Source organism: Scyliorhinus torazame, chromosome 8 (assembly GCF_047496885.1).
Source record: "Scyliorhinus torazame isolate Kashiwa2021f chromosome 8, sScyTor2.1, whole genome shotgun sequence".
Lineage (NCBI taxonomy): Eukaryota > Metazoa > Chordata > Chondrichthyes > Carcharhiniformes > Scyliorhinidae > Scyliorhinus > Scyliorhinus torazame.
The window spans coordinates 11,949,869-11,968,057 of record NC_092714.1 but is presented as its reverse complement, the minus strand read 5'-3'; the positions used below and the strand labels follow the sequence as shown (position 1 = coordinate 11,968,057).

The window sequence follows — 18,189 nt, the reverse complement described above, 5'->3', positions numbered from 1 at the left end:
TCCTCCTTTGTGAAGGCAGAACCAAAGTATGTATAGCGTTGGTCAGCCATTTTTTTGTTCCCTCTTATAAATTCACCTGATTATGCCTGATCTTCACCAATCTTCCACTCTTCGCACAGCTATAGATCTTTTACAGTAATTTTTATGTCCTCCCCAAGCCTTCCCTTCTTAATCAATCCATTTGTCCTTCTTTGCTGAATTCTAAATTGCTCCCACTCCTCATTTCCACTGCTTTCTCTGGCCAAGTTGTATGCTTCTTCCTTCGTCCTAATACTGTCTCTAATTTCTCTTATAATCCCTGGTAGGACCACCTTTCGTCTTTCATTTTTGCACCAGACAGGAATGAACAATTGTTGCAGTTCACCCATGCGTTCTTTGAATGTTTGCCTTTGCCTATCCACCATCATCCCTTTGAGTAACATTCCCCAATCCATCATAGCCAACTCGCATACCTTCATAGTTTCCTTCATTTAGATTCAGGACCCTAGTCTCAGAATCAACTACATCACTCTCCATCTTGATGAAGAATTCGATCTTATTATTGGCGTTTATCCCTAAGGGGCCTCGCCCAACTAGATTGCCAATTATTCCTTTCTCATTACACAATACCCAGTCTAAGATGACCAGTTGCCTAGTTGGTTCCTCATTTTTTAGTCCACCCCATACTCACTCCAGGAATTCCTCCTCTACGGTATTGCTAGTAATTTGATTTGCCCAATCTATATACAGATTAAAGGTACCCATAATTACAAATGTTCCTTTAATCCATGTGTCTTCAATTTCCTGTTTAATGCCAGTCCCAATATCACCACTACAGTTCGAGATCTACATACAATCCGCAGTAGTTTTGTTTGCCCTTTGGTGTTTCTCAACTCTACCCATACAGATTCCATTTTGTCGGAAGTAATATCCTTCCTCTCTGTCATGTTAATTTCCTCCTTAACCAGCAATGCAACCCCACTGCCAATTCATTTTGTCTGTCCTTCCCAAATACTGAACACCCCTGGATGTTCAATTCCCATCCCATCCCTGGTCACCATGCAGCCATGTGTCTGTAATCCCGACTATATCAGACCCATTTACATCTACTTTAGTGATTAATTGAAATGAAATGAAATGAAAATCACTTATTGCCACAAGTACGCTTCAAATGAAGTTACTGTGAAAAGTTCCTCGTCGCCACATTCCGGCGCCTGTTCGGGAAGGCTGGCATTGGAATTGAACCTGCGCTGCTGGCCTTGCCTTGGTCTGCTTTAAAAGCCAGCTATTTAGCCCTGTGCTAAACATGCACTATATTGTGAATGTCTCATACATAAAGGCACAAAGCCTTAAAGTTTATCTTAACATTCCTTGTCCTGCTCCCATTATTTTTAACTGCGACCTTGTTTGATTCTGATCCTTGATTTCTCTGCCAACCACTTTCCCATGTTTCCCCCTTCTCTGACTCCTTGCAGAGGTTCCCATCAGCCTGCCATTTTAGTTTAAACCCTCCCCAACCACTCGGGCAAATGCTTCCAATCGGACATCAGTCCCCGTCCTGCCCAGGTGTAACTTATCCAGTTTGTACAGGTCCTGCCCTCCCCAGAACCGGTCCCAATGTCCCAGGGATCTGAAACCTTCCCCCTCGCACCATCTCTTCAGCCACATATCCATATGATATATCCTGCTATTTCTGCTCTGACTTGCACGTGGCACTGGTAGTAATCCTGAGATCACTACCTTTGAGGTTCAACTTCTCAACTTACTTTCCTACCTCCCTAAATTCTGCTTTTAGGACCTCATCCCTTTTTATACCTATGCCGTTGTACGAAAGTGTACCATGTCCACTGGCTGTTCACCCTCCCCCTCCAGAATATTCTGTAACCGCTCTAAGATATCCTTGACCCGAGCACCAAGGAGGCAACATACCATTTTGGAGTCTCGTTTGTGGCCACAGAAATGCCGATCTATTCCCCTCACATTTAAATCACCCATACCTTTTCCACTTGTGGGAGAGACTAGAACTGGGGGACATTGTTTAAGAATCATAGAATCACAGAAGTTACAGTGCAGAAGGAGGCCATTTGGCCCATCGAGTCTGCACTAGCTCTTGGAAAGAGCACCCTACCCAAGCCCACACCTCCACCCTATCCCCATAACCCAGTAACCCCACCCAACACTAAGGGAAATTTTGGACACTAAGGGGCAATTTTATCAAGGCCAATCCACCTAACCTGCACATCTTTGGACTGTGGAAGGAAACCAGAGCTCCCGGAGAAAACCCACGCACACACGGGGAGAACGTGCAGACTCCGCACAGACAGTGACTCAAGCCAGGAATTGAACCTGGGACCCTGGATCTGTGAAGCAATTGTGCTAACCACTATGCTACCATGCTGAATAAGTGGTCTACAATTTAAGATGAAGATGAGTGAATTTGTTTCTCTCAAAGAATTGTTAGAATGTGGAATTCTCTTCCACAGAAAGCAGTGGAGGCTAGCCCATTGAATTTTCAGCAGTGTTCGACAGATTTTTGATGGACAAGGGAGTCCAGGGTTATGGGGATGTGTGTGGGGGGGGGGGCGGGGGGCAGGAAACGGCAAAGTCGAGTGGAGACTACTGGATCAAGTCATGAATGAATGAGTTTTGAATGATGGAGCCAGTGCGAAGAGCTGAATAACCTACTTGTGTCTTAAGTCCAATGTTCCTATGTATCTCTGGAGGACTCTGGTTCCAGAGGAGCTTCCAAAAGGCAATGGGACATATACTTGAAGTTCAGAATTATGGGGAAAAAGCTCAGTGCTAAATTGGACAACTCTTTCAAAGGGCCAGCACAGATGCAATAGGTCGGATGGCCCGTTTCATGTGCTGAAGGACTCAATACTTCTGCGATGCCCTGTCATCCATTGTGTGGTTCAAAGCTCCACAAGACCCGGGTCTCACTTCTCGGTTTCTGTCAATCTAAATGGTTTTCAGCCATGTGATGGTTAACTTTAACTTCTTCGCCTTCAGGTGGGAAAACAAATGCTTGAATTTCTATCCACTTTGTTGACATTCTCAGAGCTTTCCAAAAAGCTTTATAACCAATGAAATGACTTTTTGAAGGGCAGTCACTGTTGTGATGTAAGAATCGCCGCAGTCAATTAATTTTTTAAAAATTGTATTCAATTGGGTTTTTTTCCACTTAAGGGGCAATTTAGCATGGCCAATCCACCTAGCCTGCACATCTTTGGGTTGTGGGGTTGAGACCAACACAGACACGGGGAGAATGTGCAAACTCCACATGGGCAGTGACCCAGGGCCGGGATTTGAACCCGGGTCCTCAACGCTGCAGTCCCAGTGCTAACCACTGCGCCACGTGCCGCCTCGCCACGGTCAATTTGTCCGTTATAAACTGCCACAAACCAGAATGGGGTAATCAGCTGGAATTCTCAGGCCGTTGGGATTCACTGTTCCCGCCAGCATCGCACCCCCGCCCGCGCGTGTCCTTGACAAGCGGCGGGAAGAGAGAATCCCGCCTCCAGCGAACGGCGCGCTCCCGAGGGGTCCGGAGAATCCAGCCCAATGGGCAGATAATACTTTTTTTAATGATGTTGATTAAGGGATAGGTATTGGCTCTGGATGCCAAGTCCTGCTTTTCTTCAAGTCGCGGCTACGGAATCTTTAAGTTGAACCGAGAGGCCACACACGAGTTCACGTGAATGTTTCAGCCAGAAGATAGTGCCGCCAAGCGTGCAGCACTCCCCTCAGCGCTGCACACCCCCAGCTTGGGACTTCCTACAGACTCAGGGGGGAGAGTGTTGGACCACACGTGACAAGAGGGGAGACGAGGGATTGATGGGGAAACACCTGATTTTTCTGACCCAACAGGGGGACAAGGCTGGGGGGTGGTGTAACATACGCAGAGCACAATTATAATCAACTGGAGCAAAGTTAGAATCAGGCATTCCAGGGGCAGGGGGTGCGATTGTCTACCAGCTCTGACAGGAGCTGAATATCAATGATGTGTCATGTCTTCAAACTCCACGGTTCACCTACAAAGCCTTTCATGCGTCTCCTGAAGGCCAAGGGGCAGCTGGGCTGGTGAGCCATTTAAGAGTGTCGAAACCCTCACTGGATGCAGCTTTGGATACCCAAGATAGCTTGGTTTTGGGTTCAACTGAAAGATGCCATCACCTTTCTGAGAGCACTGATTTTTGTTGTTGTTTTATGTATATTTACATATTAATGTTTAAACACTCAACACACTGTCAGCAAGTGGGTTGCAAGTGAAAGAATGAAAACAGGAGCGATGCCAAAACATGGAATTTATATATAGAACTCCAAGCAAATGCAATGCTTGCTGGCACTGATAGAGGGTGTCTCTAATCTTATTTGCTTCCACTGTGTGCTACAATTAAGTCTCTTTTTTTATTAAAAGAAATATATTCTAGGTAACCTCACTGCACAGATTGTCTGTTAATCTGCAATTACAGCTCCCCCAGAGTCGGGAGCTGACACTGTTGTGATTTAAGTTCCGAATTAGCCAAACACCTTTGCCTCTGGCAGGTATGATATACTGTCAGCCTCCCCTTTTAACTTCTCAAGGCAATTAATGATAATAATTGAAACCGAAGAAAAAAGGCAAAAGATTTTTATGGGCCACCCAGAATCAATACACACATACACACATATATATATAGTATATATTATACATATATATTAAACAAAGACATCTCCTTGATTATTCAGCAGGTTGATACACTGTGGATGTACTTAACGCCTCTGATTCCTACATTTAGCTGAACTATCTCTGCTGCTTGGTCCCCACCAAACCAATGCAGCGTTACAGAGAGCAATCCGATAGGTTTGCCTTGCTGTGAGGATCATTCGATCGGACCCAAGCCTTTTGAGGGTCTAACCTCACTCACTGCCAAATTTTTTAATGTCTCTCTCTGGCATTCTTGTTATATTGCCTTCTGTGCGTGTGTGTGTGTGCTTTTGAGAACACTTTTCATAGACTTCCCTGCATCAAATCTCTATGTTTTATTAGGGTGGTGGGGGAAGAGGAGGGGGAGTGAGATGGACTGTGGCTCTGCACATGCATCAAAGCTGAATTCCCACTGAAACCTGGAGTAGTGATTTATTTTCCCTCCCCTTCCTTTCCATTGCGATAGCCCGTGCCCGGTGCAATGTGGGCGAATGTGTGCGAGAGAGAGAGGGAGAGAGAGAGAGAAAAGCTCCTGTCCTCCAGCAGTTTGATGCTGCCTCCTAGACTTGGTGGTGAGGGATGGTCGCTGCTGTGTGATTTCACAATGATTAATGACTGCTTTCAGCAAGCAGCGAGGAGAGTATGGGCGGAGAAAGAGCTGTGAGGACTGAGGTGCACGCATTGGTTCTGTTGCTCACAAACTTGGGGAGATGTTTCCTGTAGTGCCGCTGAGCAGACAAGCCACCGTCCAACTTGCTTTTATCGCCGTTTTATTATTGAGTGGACCCTGCACACAGCAGAGTGACTCCAAGCAAAGTCGGTCGAAGGGAAGGCATTGGAAAGGTGGTGAGTGCCTGGGCAGTCGGATGTACATATTCCATACTGATGTGATATATAATGTGTGCATTGCATCTGATGCAGCCTTGGGCTTTAGTTTTTAAAGAATCTTGTCACATATATAAAGCTTTGCATGATTTCGCTCGCAGAGGGAGTTGAGTTAACATTTTTTTGACTAGTTGTGTGCCAACTGATGGTTGTTTTAAGTGTGTCAACTGAGGGCTGTTTTATTTTTTTTTGGGGGGGGGTGATGTTGCCAGGATTTTGCAGACAGGAGATGCAGCAATTGGTGACATTTCAAAAGGTCAGAGGCAGAGAGGAACAGTAAATGTTATATACTGTTTGCTGAGTGGGGTACAGGAGATTACCTCCCGCAATTCAATTCTCTCCAGCCACTGCTGTTGCCTTGACCTTGTGCAGTCTGTCATTCAAAATTTCTCGCAGTTTGCCAAGTTATTTGAAAGGTGGTTAAGTGACCTGCTGACAGTCCTTTTCATAAGCCACAGTGAGCATTAGAACTGTGTGACAACACTGTGATATCAGTGGAGGGTTGTAATATAGAGTGGCACTGTGCAGCCATCAGAAATAAGGGTCACAGCTCGTTGTATTAAACTCACCTTTTAATAGTTCTGCCACCTTCCCTTATCTGTGTGATCTGAGGTTAAAGAGTATGATCAACAATCTCAAGGCAGACTCTTAATAATTTATGAGTTTTCCCCACTCTGTGTTGCTCCTATTTGGATCGATGGCTGTTCTTAGCAATAGCCCAGGCTGTGCGAAAAAGAATGTCCTAACCAGCTGAGCAGAATGCTCAGGTCTGATCAGAGCAATCTAATCTCATCCAGTGGCTACTCTGAAATTCAGAGAATCTTACGGTGCAGAATCCTACACGGGCTTGACTGAATTTTGGGTGAGGTAACAGAGTGTCATAGCATGGTGGATGTTGTGCACGTGGATTCCAGGAAGACATTCAGCAAAAGTACCACAGGGGAGGCTTATTCAGAAGTTCGGAAATGGGAGTGACACAAATACAAAATCGACACAGTGACAGGAAGCAAAACGTTGCGGGTGGCTGGGCGTGTTTTTTTTTAGACTGGGAGATGGTTTGCACAGCAATTCCCCGAGGGCAACTTTTGATTCATTACTTTTTTCTTTTCAGTTTTATAGAGAACCTAGACCCAGGAACAGCTTGACAAAGTTTGCAGACGATGCAAAATCTGGCAAAGTAGTGGATTATGATGAGAATAGTGATAGACTTCAGGATGACATCGGCAAGCTGGTGAAGCATGGCAGATGGATGTTCAACGCGGAGAAGTGTGATGTACTTTGGGAGGACAAATATGGAAAGACTGTAATCTATATATGGCACAGTTTTGGAAAGTGTAGACGAGCAGAGAGGGATTTTGGGACACAATAACACAGATCCTTTAAGGTAGTGGATCAAGTCGTATGATTTGATCAGGGGGGTCACAGAGTATCTGAGAAAAGGGATTCAAAAGCATCAATGATTTTAAAGCAGTTTGGTTAAAAAGCACCATTTAAAATATGATGAGGGGGATTTTCCAGCTATTCTCGCCAGCCGGATGTTCCGGTCCCGCCGATGATGAACTCCCACCGCGGGTTTCCTGGTGGTGGGAGGTGGATTCAATGGGAAATCGCAGAGGATCCGGCAAACGGCGATCAGTGAGCCACTTCCTGCTACTGAGAAACGCGCCGGCGGGGGACATGGAAAATCCCCCCATCCCCAGATAAATGCAATAACCAGGCAGAGAAGACACTCCACCCATTATAGGTGAGAATGTGTCACAGGTTCTGGATTGGACCAGTGGGTGGGGGAAGCATGGGGGTGCCGATTTACGTGGCTGATTGTGGTAGTATCCTCGGACTCAGATCGGACCAACGGGAATAAGACCAGAAGACATAGGAGCAGAATTAGACCACTCGGCCCATCGAGTCTGCTCCGTCATTTAATCATTCACCACTCTCTGGCTGAAGAAATTCCTCCTCATCTCTGTTTTAAAGGATTGTCCCTTTAGTCTGAGATTGTGTCCTCTGGTTCTAGTTTTTCCTACAAGTGGAAACATCCTCTCCACGTCCACTCCATCCCGGCCTCGCAGTATCCTGTAAGTTTCAAGAAGATCCCCCCTCATCCTTCTAACCTCCCACGAGTACAGACCCAGAGCCCTCAACCGTTCCTCATAAGACAAGCTCTTCATTCCAGGGATCATTGTTGTGAACCTCCACTGTATCCTTTCCAAGGCCAACACATCCTTCCTTAGATACAGGGCCCAAAACTGCTCACAATATTCCAAATGGGATCTGACCAGAGCCTTATATTGCCTCAGAAGTACATCCCTGGTCTTGTCTTCTGGCCCTCTCGACATGAATGCAGATGAGACTGATTTCTGTAGCTGGAACTGGAGGTGCTCTCAGTCTTCTTGATCTAGCCAGAGGGTTAGGCTGAAGCCAGCATGGATTACTGTGAAGGGTACTCCTCTGTCTGAAGTCTTCTTGAACTAACCAAAGTGTTAGGCAGAGCCAGCATTGGTCCATCCAGGAAGCTCTATGCCGCCCAAAGTTTCCCCCTCACCAGCCCTTCTAAATAGCTTATTTCTCGGGGGCTTATGTTCATCACTAATTGTCCAATAGCTCAATATTGAAGGTAATCCTTTCTACTTATGCCTGAAGCCCCTGAAGTCATCTCTTGGCTCATTACTTGCTGCGATCGCTGGTTTAAACTTTACTCAGAGAGTTGGTTGACATAAGGGTCCCAGGATCCTCCCTCATCGGGCTTTAGGAATGTCAGAGCATCTCCAAGTGTCATGTCATTGGGCGAGATAACAGACTTCTACCGTCCAGTTTGTGTCAGCCCTGCCCCCTGCTGCTGTAGGACATTTCATAATCAGAAGGCGAGTTACTCCTATAATATTCAATCATTTTTTAACGGTTTTGTATGATTAATAAACAGCCAAATTTCTTACAAAGCCGGAAAGGTGGTATGAAAAATCTACGGGTTGCTTGGGTTCATGAAAGCACATAAATCTTGCTGGAACTTTATAAATCACTGGAACAAAAAACAAAGAAAAGTACAGCACAGGAACAGGCCCTTCGGCCCTCCAAGCCCGTGCCGACCATGCTGCCCGACTAAACTACAATCTTCTACACTTCCTGAGTCCGTATCCGCTCTATTCCCATCCTATTCATGTATTTGTCAAGATGCCCCTTAAATGTCACTATCGTCCCTGCTTCCACCACCTCCTCCAGCAGCGAGTTCCAGGCACCCACTACCCTCTGTGTAAAAACCTTGCCTCGTACATCTACTCTAAACCTTGCCCCTCGCACCTTAAACCTATGCCCCCTAGTAATTGACCTCTCTACCCTGGGGAAAAGCCTCTGACTATCCACTCTGTCTATGCCCCTCATAATTTTGTAGACCTCTATCAGGTGGCCCCTCAACCTCCGTCGTTCCAGTGAGAACAAACCGAGTTTATTCAACCGCTCCTCAGTAGAGAGTAGAGAGAGAATGACTATTCCCTCTGAGGAATATAAATTGAGGTCATAGATTTGAAATTATTAGCGGAAGATGCAAAGGGGAGATGAGAGTTTCTCACTCAGTAAGTTGTCGGGAGTTGAAATGTTCCCCCTGAAAATAATGATAATAATAATTTTTATTATTGTCACAGGGAGGCTAACGTTAACACTGCAATGAAGTTACTGTGAAAAGCCCCCAGTCGCCACATTCTGGCGCCTGAGGATGGGATCTGATTTCATGCATAATTCTTCAAAGAAAGTTGGACAGGTTCTTGAAGATGAGCACCTTACAGGTTTACGGACAAAAAGCAGGAAGTTGGAACTCAGCAACTGTGTTTTGAAGGAGGGAGCTCAGGAATGGCAGGCCAAGTGTCTCCTTTTGTGCTGTACGTTTCCACAATTCTATGAGCAGGAGGCCATTCGGCCCCTCTTGCCTCTGATGACCCTTTGAAGGTCTCACTTCCTCGCTCTTTTTCCTTTTTAAGTATTTATCCGAGTCCATTTTGAAAGCTGCTGTTGGATTTGATTCCGCCACTCTTTCAGGCAGCCCATTTCAGATCTCAACTCTGCTGAACAATATTCTCCTCATTCCCATCATTCCTTCCACCGCTCCATCCACCCCATCCTTACAGAATCCTCAGTCAGTGTTCACCCAATCCTGACCCTCCTTCCAGTGGAAGCAGCTTCTCCCTATATTGAAACCCTTGTCATTTTGAACAGCCCTATTTAATCTCCCCTCAACCTCTACTCCAAGGAGACCAATCCCAGCTTAGCCGGCAAACCTCTTCTGCACCCTAGTCTCTAAAGAGAGGAGCTACAAACCATTCAACTTTCAGTCAATTGTTAGTGACCCCTGTTGTGAAGTGGGCTTTGAGTAAGAATGAGATTGGGCTTGGATTGTGGAAGACCTGCCTTGCCAGCATTCGCTATAATGTGAGGGTGGTACGGAGGCTTAATGGTTAGCACTGCTGCCTCACAGCGGCAGGAACATGAGTTCGATTCTGACCTTGGGTGATTATCTGTGTGGAGGCTGCACGTACTCCCTGTGTCTGCGTGAGTTTCCCCCGGGTGCTCCCACAGTCCAAAGATGTGCAGGATAGGTGGATTGGCCACGCTAAATTGCCCCTTAGTGTCCAAAGGTTAGGTGGGGTTATGGGGATGGAGCAGGGGAGTGGGTCTGTGTAGGGTGCTCTTTCAGATGGCCAGTGCAAACTTGATGGGCTGAATGGCTTCCTTCTGCACTGTAGGAATTCTATGATTTCTGTATACTGTCATGGGAATGTCCCTTTAAGAAATAGTAAGAAGTCTTACAACACTAGGTTAAAGTCCAACAGGTTTGTTTCAAACACTAGCTTTCGGAGCGCTGCTCCTTCCTCAAGTGAATAAAGAGGTATGTTCCAGAAACATATATATAGACAAAGTCAAAGGTGCAAGACAATGTTTTGAATGCGAGCATTTGCAGGTAATTAAGTCTTTACAGATCCAGAGACAGGGGTATAGCATTCTCCAAGGCGGCCTTCAGGACGCACGTCAACGCAAAATCACTGAGCAGAAACCTATAGCCAAGTTCCGCACACATGAGTACGGCCTCAACTGGGACCTTGGATTCATGTCACATTACATTCACCCTCCACCATCTGGCCTGGGCTTGCGAAATCCTACCAACTGTCCTGGCTTGAGACAATTCACAATTGACACAGTTAATTACCTGCAAATGCTCACATTCAAAGCATTGTCTTGCATCTTTGACTTTGTCTATATATATGTTTCTGGAACACAGCTCTTCATTCACCTGAGGAAGGAGCAGTGCTCCGAAAGCTAGTGTTTGAAACAAACCTGTTGGACTTTAACCTGGTGTTGGAAGACGTCTTACTGTGTTCACTCCAGTCCAACGCTGGCATCTCCACATCATGGCTACCTTTAAGAAATGTTTTTGTCTTATCACATGGCTTCAGTGATGTCACTGTGTGGGTGGAGCTGGTCTGTGGCTCTGTGGGTTTTACTTTTGCTTTGAGTTTGAACTGGTTTTGAACTGCACAGGTTGAAAGAAGTGTCTTTTATTTTTATTTTAAAAGCTGTTTCCAGACTACTTGATAACATAAAAGAGATAATTGCTTTTTGGAAGGAATTCAAACCTGCTGTTTGAAAAGAGGGACAGAGTATCAATAACAACAGTCTTATACCAGTGAGAATGCCGTGTGCTGGACTACACCTTTGAAAAAGGGTTTCTGCTTTTACTTGGATTTTGTTATTGAATTGGAACAGTTAAGGGGGAATTCATTAAGGGTTTACATAGATTACTGTATCTGTGTGGGGTCTTTATGGTTGTAAATTTGATAAAAATGTCTTACTGCGTGTGTTTATACAAATGTTTACTAAATTCTTAAAATAAAGCTTGTTTTTTCGATTGAAAGTACCTAAGAACTCTGTTGAATAACACCTGACAGTCAGGCTCTTGTGCTCATCGTAACAAAAATCAATTAACAGTTGTCGGTCAGGTGAACTCCATGATATAATTTGGGGTTTTCTAAACCCTGACCCATAACAAATTTGGGGCTTGTAGGATCAAAGTCTATCTTTTGTGATCGGATTGAACGAACGTACCTGACCTTGAAGAAAGATGCAGATGCCGTAGAGAAATGGATGGATCATGCAAAGACCTTCTTGCCCAAAGAGACTGTCAATCAAGAGGGATTCCAGTTGCAGGAAGACAAAGAACTGAAATTAACTAACTTATTGCAAATGTTTGCCTGTTTTGCTTTTGTTTAAAAAATGTATGTTTAGTGTCATTTGTTATCAATGGGCAGGTGAAAAATGAAACCTTCTTCGAAGTTGATGGTTTACTTTTTTTTCTTGGGGGGAGGTGTCATGGGAATGTCCCTTTAAGGAATGTTTTTGTCTTATCACATGGCTTCAATGATGTTATTTTTTTGGGTGGAGCTGGGCTGTGGCTCTGTGGGTTTTACTTTTGCTTTGAGTTTGGACTGGTTTTGAACTGCACAGGTTGAAAGCAGTGCCTCACTATATTTTAAAAGATGTTTCCAGACTACTTGATAACTTAAATGAGATAATTGCTTTCTGGCAGGAATTCAAATCTGCTGTTTGAAAAGGGGAACAAGAGTATCAATAACAAGTCTTATACCAGTGAGAGTGCCGTGTGCTGGGCCACACCTTTGGAAAGGGGTTTCTGGTTTTACTTGGATTTTGTTATTGAATTGGAACAGTTGAGGGGGAATTCATTAAGGTTTATACATAGATTACTGTTGCTGTGTGGGGTCTTTAAGGTGTAGTTGATAAAAATTCTTATTGTGTGTGTTTATACAAATGTTAACTAAATTCTTAGAATAAAGCTTGTTATTTTGATTGAAAGAACTCTGTTGAATAACACCTGACAGTCAGGCTCTTGTGCTCATCGTAACGAAAATCAATAAACAGTTGTCGGTCAGGTGAACTCCATGATACACTTTGGAGTTTTCTGAACCCTGGCCCATAACAATGCATTGAAGTAATGGGCTGACAGGGAGCAGGTCCCGTGGCGCAGTAGGTTGTGTCCCTGCTCCTGAGTCCCATCCCAGGACCTGATGTCCAAGAAAGGTGCGTTCATTCTGCAGAGAAAAAGGTTGTGCGTTCGCTTGTAACATTCCAACACACACCAACGATAGGTGAAAAGGGTAGCAGAGATTTCTGGTCAGCTATCTGTTGGCAAGAACGTCTACCATTACTACCCACAGCTCCAGACTACAGTCACCATGTAAAGGTCCATGTCACCACAGCAGCTCCGTGTGATCTGCAAAGACACCGCCATCAATTGGTTGATAACTGCTATCTGACATTCTCACGAGAAGTAGTGAAGGCTGATGGAAGCAAGTTGCGTAAAACCAGGAGCCTTTAGCTTCGTGAGGCAGAACTTCCTGGCCGCTCACAGTGAAGTCCCAGGAATGTTTGACAGCGGAGGATGTATTGGAAACAAAGGAGAAGTTTTTTGGATTTTATAGATATATACTGGGATACGTAATGGTTTTCACTGTAACTAGACATCAGATGCAATAATGGGGTCTGAAAGTTTCATGGCAGTCCCTCTCTGGAGACTGTGATGAACACATCACAGATTTTCAGCTGAAATGCGAGGAATCAGTATTAAATAGGCCAAAGCCCTCTTGCCTAATATTTTAACAAGTTTTAGTTCCAATACAGTGAATCGTTTGCTTCAAATTAGAATGGAAACGTTTTCTTGTCTTTCCAGGCTTGAGTTATGTACAGTGAGAAAGTTGGGGAGAAATTACCTCAAGGAGTTTCTGGCGGTTTTACACAGTCCGGCGCAGATTCCCTGGCCAGCTTCATGGACTTCTATTTGCATGGCCCACGTGGCATTCTTCAATGAAGAACAGATTCCTCCCGCATTGTCATTCCAGTAGAAGCGACAAGTCCTGAAAGTGACCTGATCAAGGTCTTCAGTATAGGGTAGATATGAGGAAGATGTTTCCACATCTTGGGAAAGTCGGAAACAAGTGGCCACCAATGAGGTAATCAGGAGAAATGGCACCACCTAGAGAGTGATGAGAATGCAGAACTCACTATCACAAAGAGCAGTTGAGGCGAATCGATTGGATGCAGTTAAGGGGGAGGAAAATGAGGATAGGAGGTAGAAGAGAAAGAGTAAACGGGATATGCTGACAGAGTGAGATGAAGTAAAGTGGGAGCATGGATCATGTGGAGCATAAACACCGGCACAAACTTGTTCCTGCACTGCAGATTCTGTGTTCTGAGTTGTATGCCACAAAGATGGAGTGATGCTGGGCAATGATTTATTAATGGAGGAACAGTCTGGGTTATGAACCAGGAGGCATAGTGGAACAGCGCTGAAGTATTCTGGATGGATCTCCCAGGAAGCACCTTCAGCAGAATCGAGAAACTGTGTGGGATTCTCCATCTATTAATAATGATTGCAACTTCCTCGGAGTAGCAGATGCCTTTGAGATTTCCCGACCCTGTGTATGATCTGAGAGTTCAGACTGCAGTCGGGCAAATTCCGAACCTACCTATTTTAGATTAGACCCCATCCTGAAACTTATACCCAGGTTTTTCAAAATTCTTTCATGGGATGTGGGCATTGTTGGCAAGGCTGGCCTTTGTTGCCCAATCCGATTTGCCCTCAAACTGATTAATTGATTTGATTGATTGATTGATTGTCACGTGTACCGAAGTACAGTGAAAAGTACCTTTCTGCAGCCAAGAGCATGTACACAATAGACAAAAAGAATAATCAACAAAGTACATCGACAAAGAGTGATTGATTACAGTTCGGAACAAGGGCCAAACAAAGCAAATACATGAGCAAGAGCTGCATAGGGCGTCGTGAATAGTGTTCTTACAGGGAACAGATCAGTCCGAGGGAGAGTCGTTGAGGAGTCTTGTAGCTGTGGGGAAGAAGCTGTTCCTATGTCTGGATGTGCGGGTCTTCAGACCTGTATATTCTGCCTGATGGAAGGGTCTGGAAGAGGGCAATGCCTGGGTAGGAGGTATGGGAGAATGCTGTCTGCCTTCCTGAGGCAGCGAGAGGTGTATACAGAATCATTGTGGGGGTGGCAAGTTTGTGTGATGCGTTGGGCTGAGTTCACCACACTCTGCAATTTCTTGCGATCTTGGGCCGAGCAATTGCCGTACCAGGCTGTGTTGCAGCCGGATAGGATGCTCTCTATGGCACATCTGTAGAAGTTTGTGAGAGTCGATGCAGACATGCCTAACTTCTTTAGCTTCCGTAGGAAGTAGAGACATTGTTGGGCTTTCTTGACTATTGCATCAACGTAAGTGGACCAGGACAGACTGTTGGTGATGGTGACTCCCAGGAACTTAAAGCTATCGACCATCTGCACTTCAGAGCCATTGATGTAGACGGGGGTGTGGGAGGGGGTTCGTGCTGCGCTTCCTGAAGTCGATGATCAGTTCCTTGGTTTTGCTGACAAACTTGAGTAATTTGCTCGACCATTTCAGAAGACAGCTAAAAGTCAATCACATTACTGTGGGTCTGGAGTCAAATGTAAGCCAAACCAGGCGAGGATAACATTTCCTTCCCTGAAAGGCATGAGTCAACAGATGGATCTTTACAAGAAGCAATTGTAGTTTCTTTGTCACATTATTGAGGCTAGTTTTATATTCCAGGTTTGCTCATTGAATTTTAGAAATTCCACCTGCTGCCACGGGGGGGGGGGATTTGAACTCATGCCCCCAGAACGTTGGCCTGAGGTTTCTGGCATACTGGCCAGAGACATGTCCCCGGAGCCTTAGCCTGTGTGTCTGGGTTACTAGTCCAGGGACAATGCCAAAACGCTACCCTCTCCCCATTATCTATTACCCTTTACGTATAAATGACTTAAAAAGGGAGGTAGAGAGATAACAGGGAATTATAGACCAGTCAGCCTGATGTCGGTAGTGGAGAAAATTATAGAATGCATTATCAAAGATTTTATAGCAGAGCACTTAGGAAACAGTGGCAGGATCGGACAGTCAGCATGGATTTATGAAGGGGAAATCATGCTTGACAAAGCTACTGGAATTTTTTGAGGATGTAATTAGTTGAGTTGATGAAGGGGATCCAGTGGATGTGGTGCATTTGGACATTCAGAAAGCTTTTTGCAAAGTTCTGCATAAGAGATTAGCGTGTAAAATTAAAGCGCATGAGATTTGGGGCAGTGTATTGAGATGGATAGAAAACTGGTTGACAGACGGGCAAAGAATAGGAATCAATGTTTCAGGCAGTGACTAATGGGGTACCGCAGGGATCGGCGATAGGACCACAGCTATTCACAATATATATTAATGATTTCGCTGAGGGAACAAAATGTAATATCTCCAAATTTGCAGATGATCCAAGTTGGGTGGGAGGGTGAATTGTGAGGAGGATGCAGAAATCTTTCAGTGTGGTTTGGACAAGTTGAGTGAGTGGGCAAATGAATGGCAAATGCAGTATAATTTGGAGAAATGCGAGGTTATCCACTTTGGTAGCAAAATTGGGAAGGCATAAATTGGCCATAAATTAGGAGAGGAATGTGCAACAAGACCTGGTTGTCCTCGTACACCAGTCACTGAAGGTAAGCAGGCAGGTACAGCAGGCAGTAAAGAAGGCAAATGGTATGTTGGCCTTCGTAACAAGAGGATTTGAGTACAGAAGCAGGGATTATACAGGGCCTTGGTGAGACCTGGAAAATTGAGTGAAGTCTTGGCCTCCTTATCTGAGAAAGGATAGTAAGAAGTCTTACAACACCAGGTTAAAGTCCAAGAGGTTTGTTTCGATGTCACTAGCTTTCGGAGCGCTGCTCCTTCCTCAGGTGAATGAAGAGGTATGTTCCAGAAACATATATATATAGACAGATTCAAAGATGCCAGACAATGCTTGGAATGCGAGCATTAGCAGGTGATTAAATCTTTACAGATCCAGAGATGGGGTAACCCCAGGTTAAAGAGGTGTGAATTGTGTCAAGCCAGGACAGTTCTGGCATCTTTGAATCTGTCTATATATGTGTTTCTGGAACATACCTCTTCATTCACCTGAGGAAGGAGCAGCGCTCCGAAAGCTAGTGACATCGAAACAAACCTCTTGGACTTTAACCTGGTGTTGTAAGACTTCTTACTGTGCTCACCCCAGTCCAACGCCGGCAACTCCACATCCTGAGAAAGGATGTTCTTGCTATAGAGGGAATGCAGCGAAGGCTTACCAGACTGATTCCTGAGATGGCAGGATGATCGTATGATGGGAGACTGAGTTGGCTAGGATAGTATTCACAGGAGTTCAGAAGAATGAGGGGGGTCTCCTGGAAACCTAAAAATTCTAACATGACTAGGCTGGGTAGATGCAAAAGGCAGTGGCGTAGTGTTATTGTCACTGAATTAGTAATCCGGAGCCCCGGGGTAATGCTCTGGGGACCAGGGTTCGAATCCCGCCAGGGCAGATGGTGAAATTTGAATTCAATAAAAATCTGGAATTAAAAGTCTAATGATGACCGTGTAATAATTGTTGGCTGTCATAAAAACCCACCTGGTTCACTCATGTCCTTTAGGGAACAAAATCTAACATCCTTACCCGGTCTGGCCTACATGTGACTCCAGACCCACAGCAATGTAGTTGACGCTAAAATGTCCTTAGGGACGGGCAACAAATGTTGGCCCAGCCAGTGAGGCCCACATCCCGTGAACGAATATGAAGGATGTTCCCGATGGTGGGAGCGTCCAGAACCAAAGGTCACAGTCTGAGGACACGGGTTAGACCATTTGGGACAGAGGTGAGGAGAAATGTCTTCACCCAAAGTAGTGAGCCTGTGGAAGTAGTTGAGGCCAAACCATTGTGGGCGGGAGTCTCCATCGTCCGAAGGGAAAATCAGGACAGGCGATTGGGCGGACAATTGGTTGTGAGGCCAAAATCGTGGCCGGTTCCAGGCACCCGTCAAAATGTCATGCCCGGTGCCTCAGCAGCGGTGCCATCGCATTCTACTCTGCACATACAGTAAACACCATTGGCATATCATTAGTGGGCCTGACCTGGTATTCTCAGGGGCCTCCGTGATGCCCTCCCTCCGCCGGGAGGAATTATCGATGGCGAGGTTCACTTGTGCTTTAAAAATCAGGAAGCAGCACCGTGGCTGCTGGGGCGGAGAGAGAGGGGCTACGGAAATGCCATGTGGCGTATGGGTACCTCCCCGGGCCATCCACACGAGGTGCCCTCTGGCCCCAGCCAACCCATCAACAGGATGGGCGTACTCCAGCGCAACCAGCGCCATCTTGTTGGCTGGGATGAGTGTGTGTGGGGAGTGGGGGGTCTAATATGTGGCGGCAGCTTGTCATTGGCTCGAGTGCCAATCCCAACCCCGGTGAATCCAGCACCGCTTTGCATTGGAGTCGGTTGTGTTCTCCATGGCGCCAGTGCTAGCCCATTAACGGATCCTGAATTGCACCGGGAGTGGCGCAATTCTGCTGTCATAAAGTTCACCGATTCTGTCCCAGGTGCCAACACTTAGCCTCTGAAACGGAGAAACCCGCCCTGTATGTTTTCGAGAAGCAGTTAGATATAGCACTTGGAGCGAAGGGGATCAAAGGATATGGAGGGAAAGCGGGATTAAACTATTGAGTTGGATGATCAGCCATGATCATAATGAATGGCG

The 18,189-nt window shown here is 45.5% G+C and overlaps 1 protein-coding gene across 1 annotated transcript in view; it reads left to right on the top strand.

Annotated features, from left to right (window-relative positions):
- The first annotated feature begins 5,220 nt into the window (after positions 1-5,220).
- The window catches only part of robo2 (roundabout, axon guidance receptor, homolog 2 (Drosophila)), a 1,628,477-nt gene continuing 1,615,508 nt past the window's right edge, over positions 5,221-18,189 (top strand). Inside the window, exon 1 of the mRNA XM_072513070.1 lies at positions 5,221-5,515. Within this exon, the coding sequence (XP_072369171.1) occupies positions 5,380-5,515 (136 nt within the window). The 5' untranslated portion in view covers positions 5,221-5,379. The remainder of the gene's footprint in view (positions 5,516-18,189) is intronic.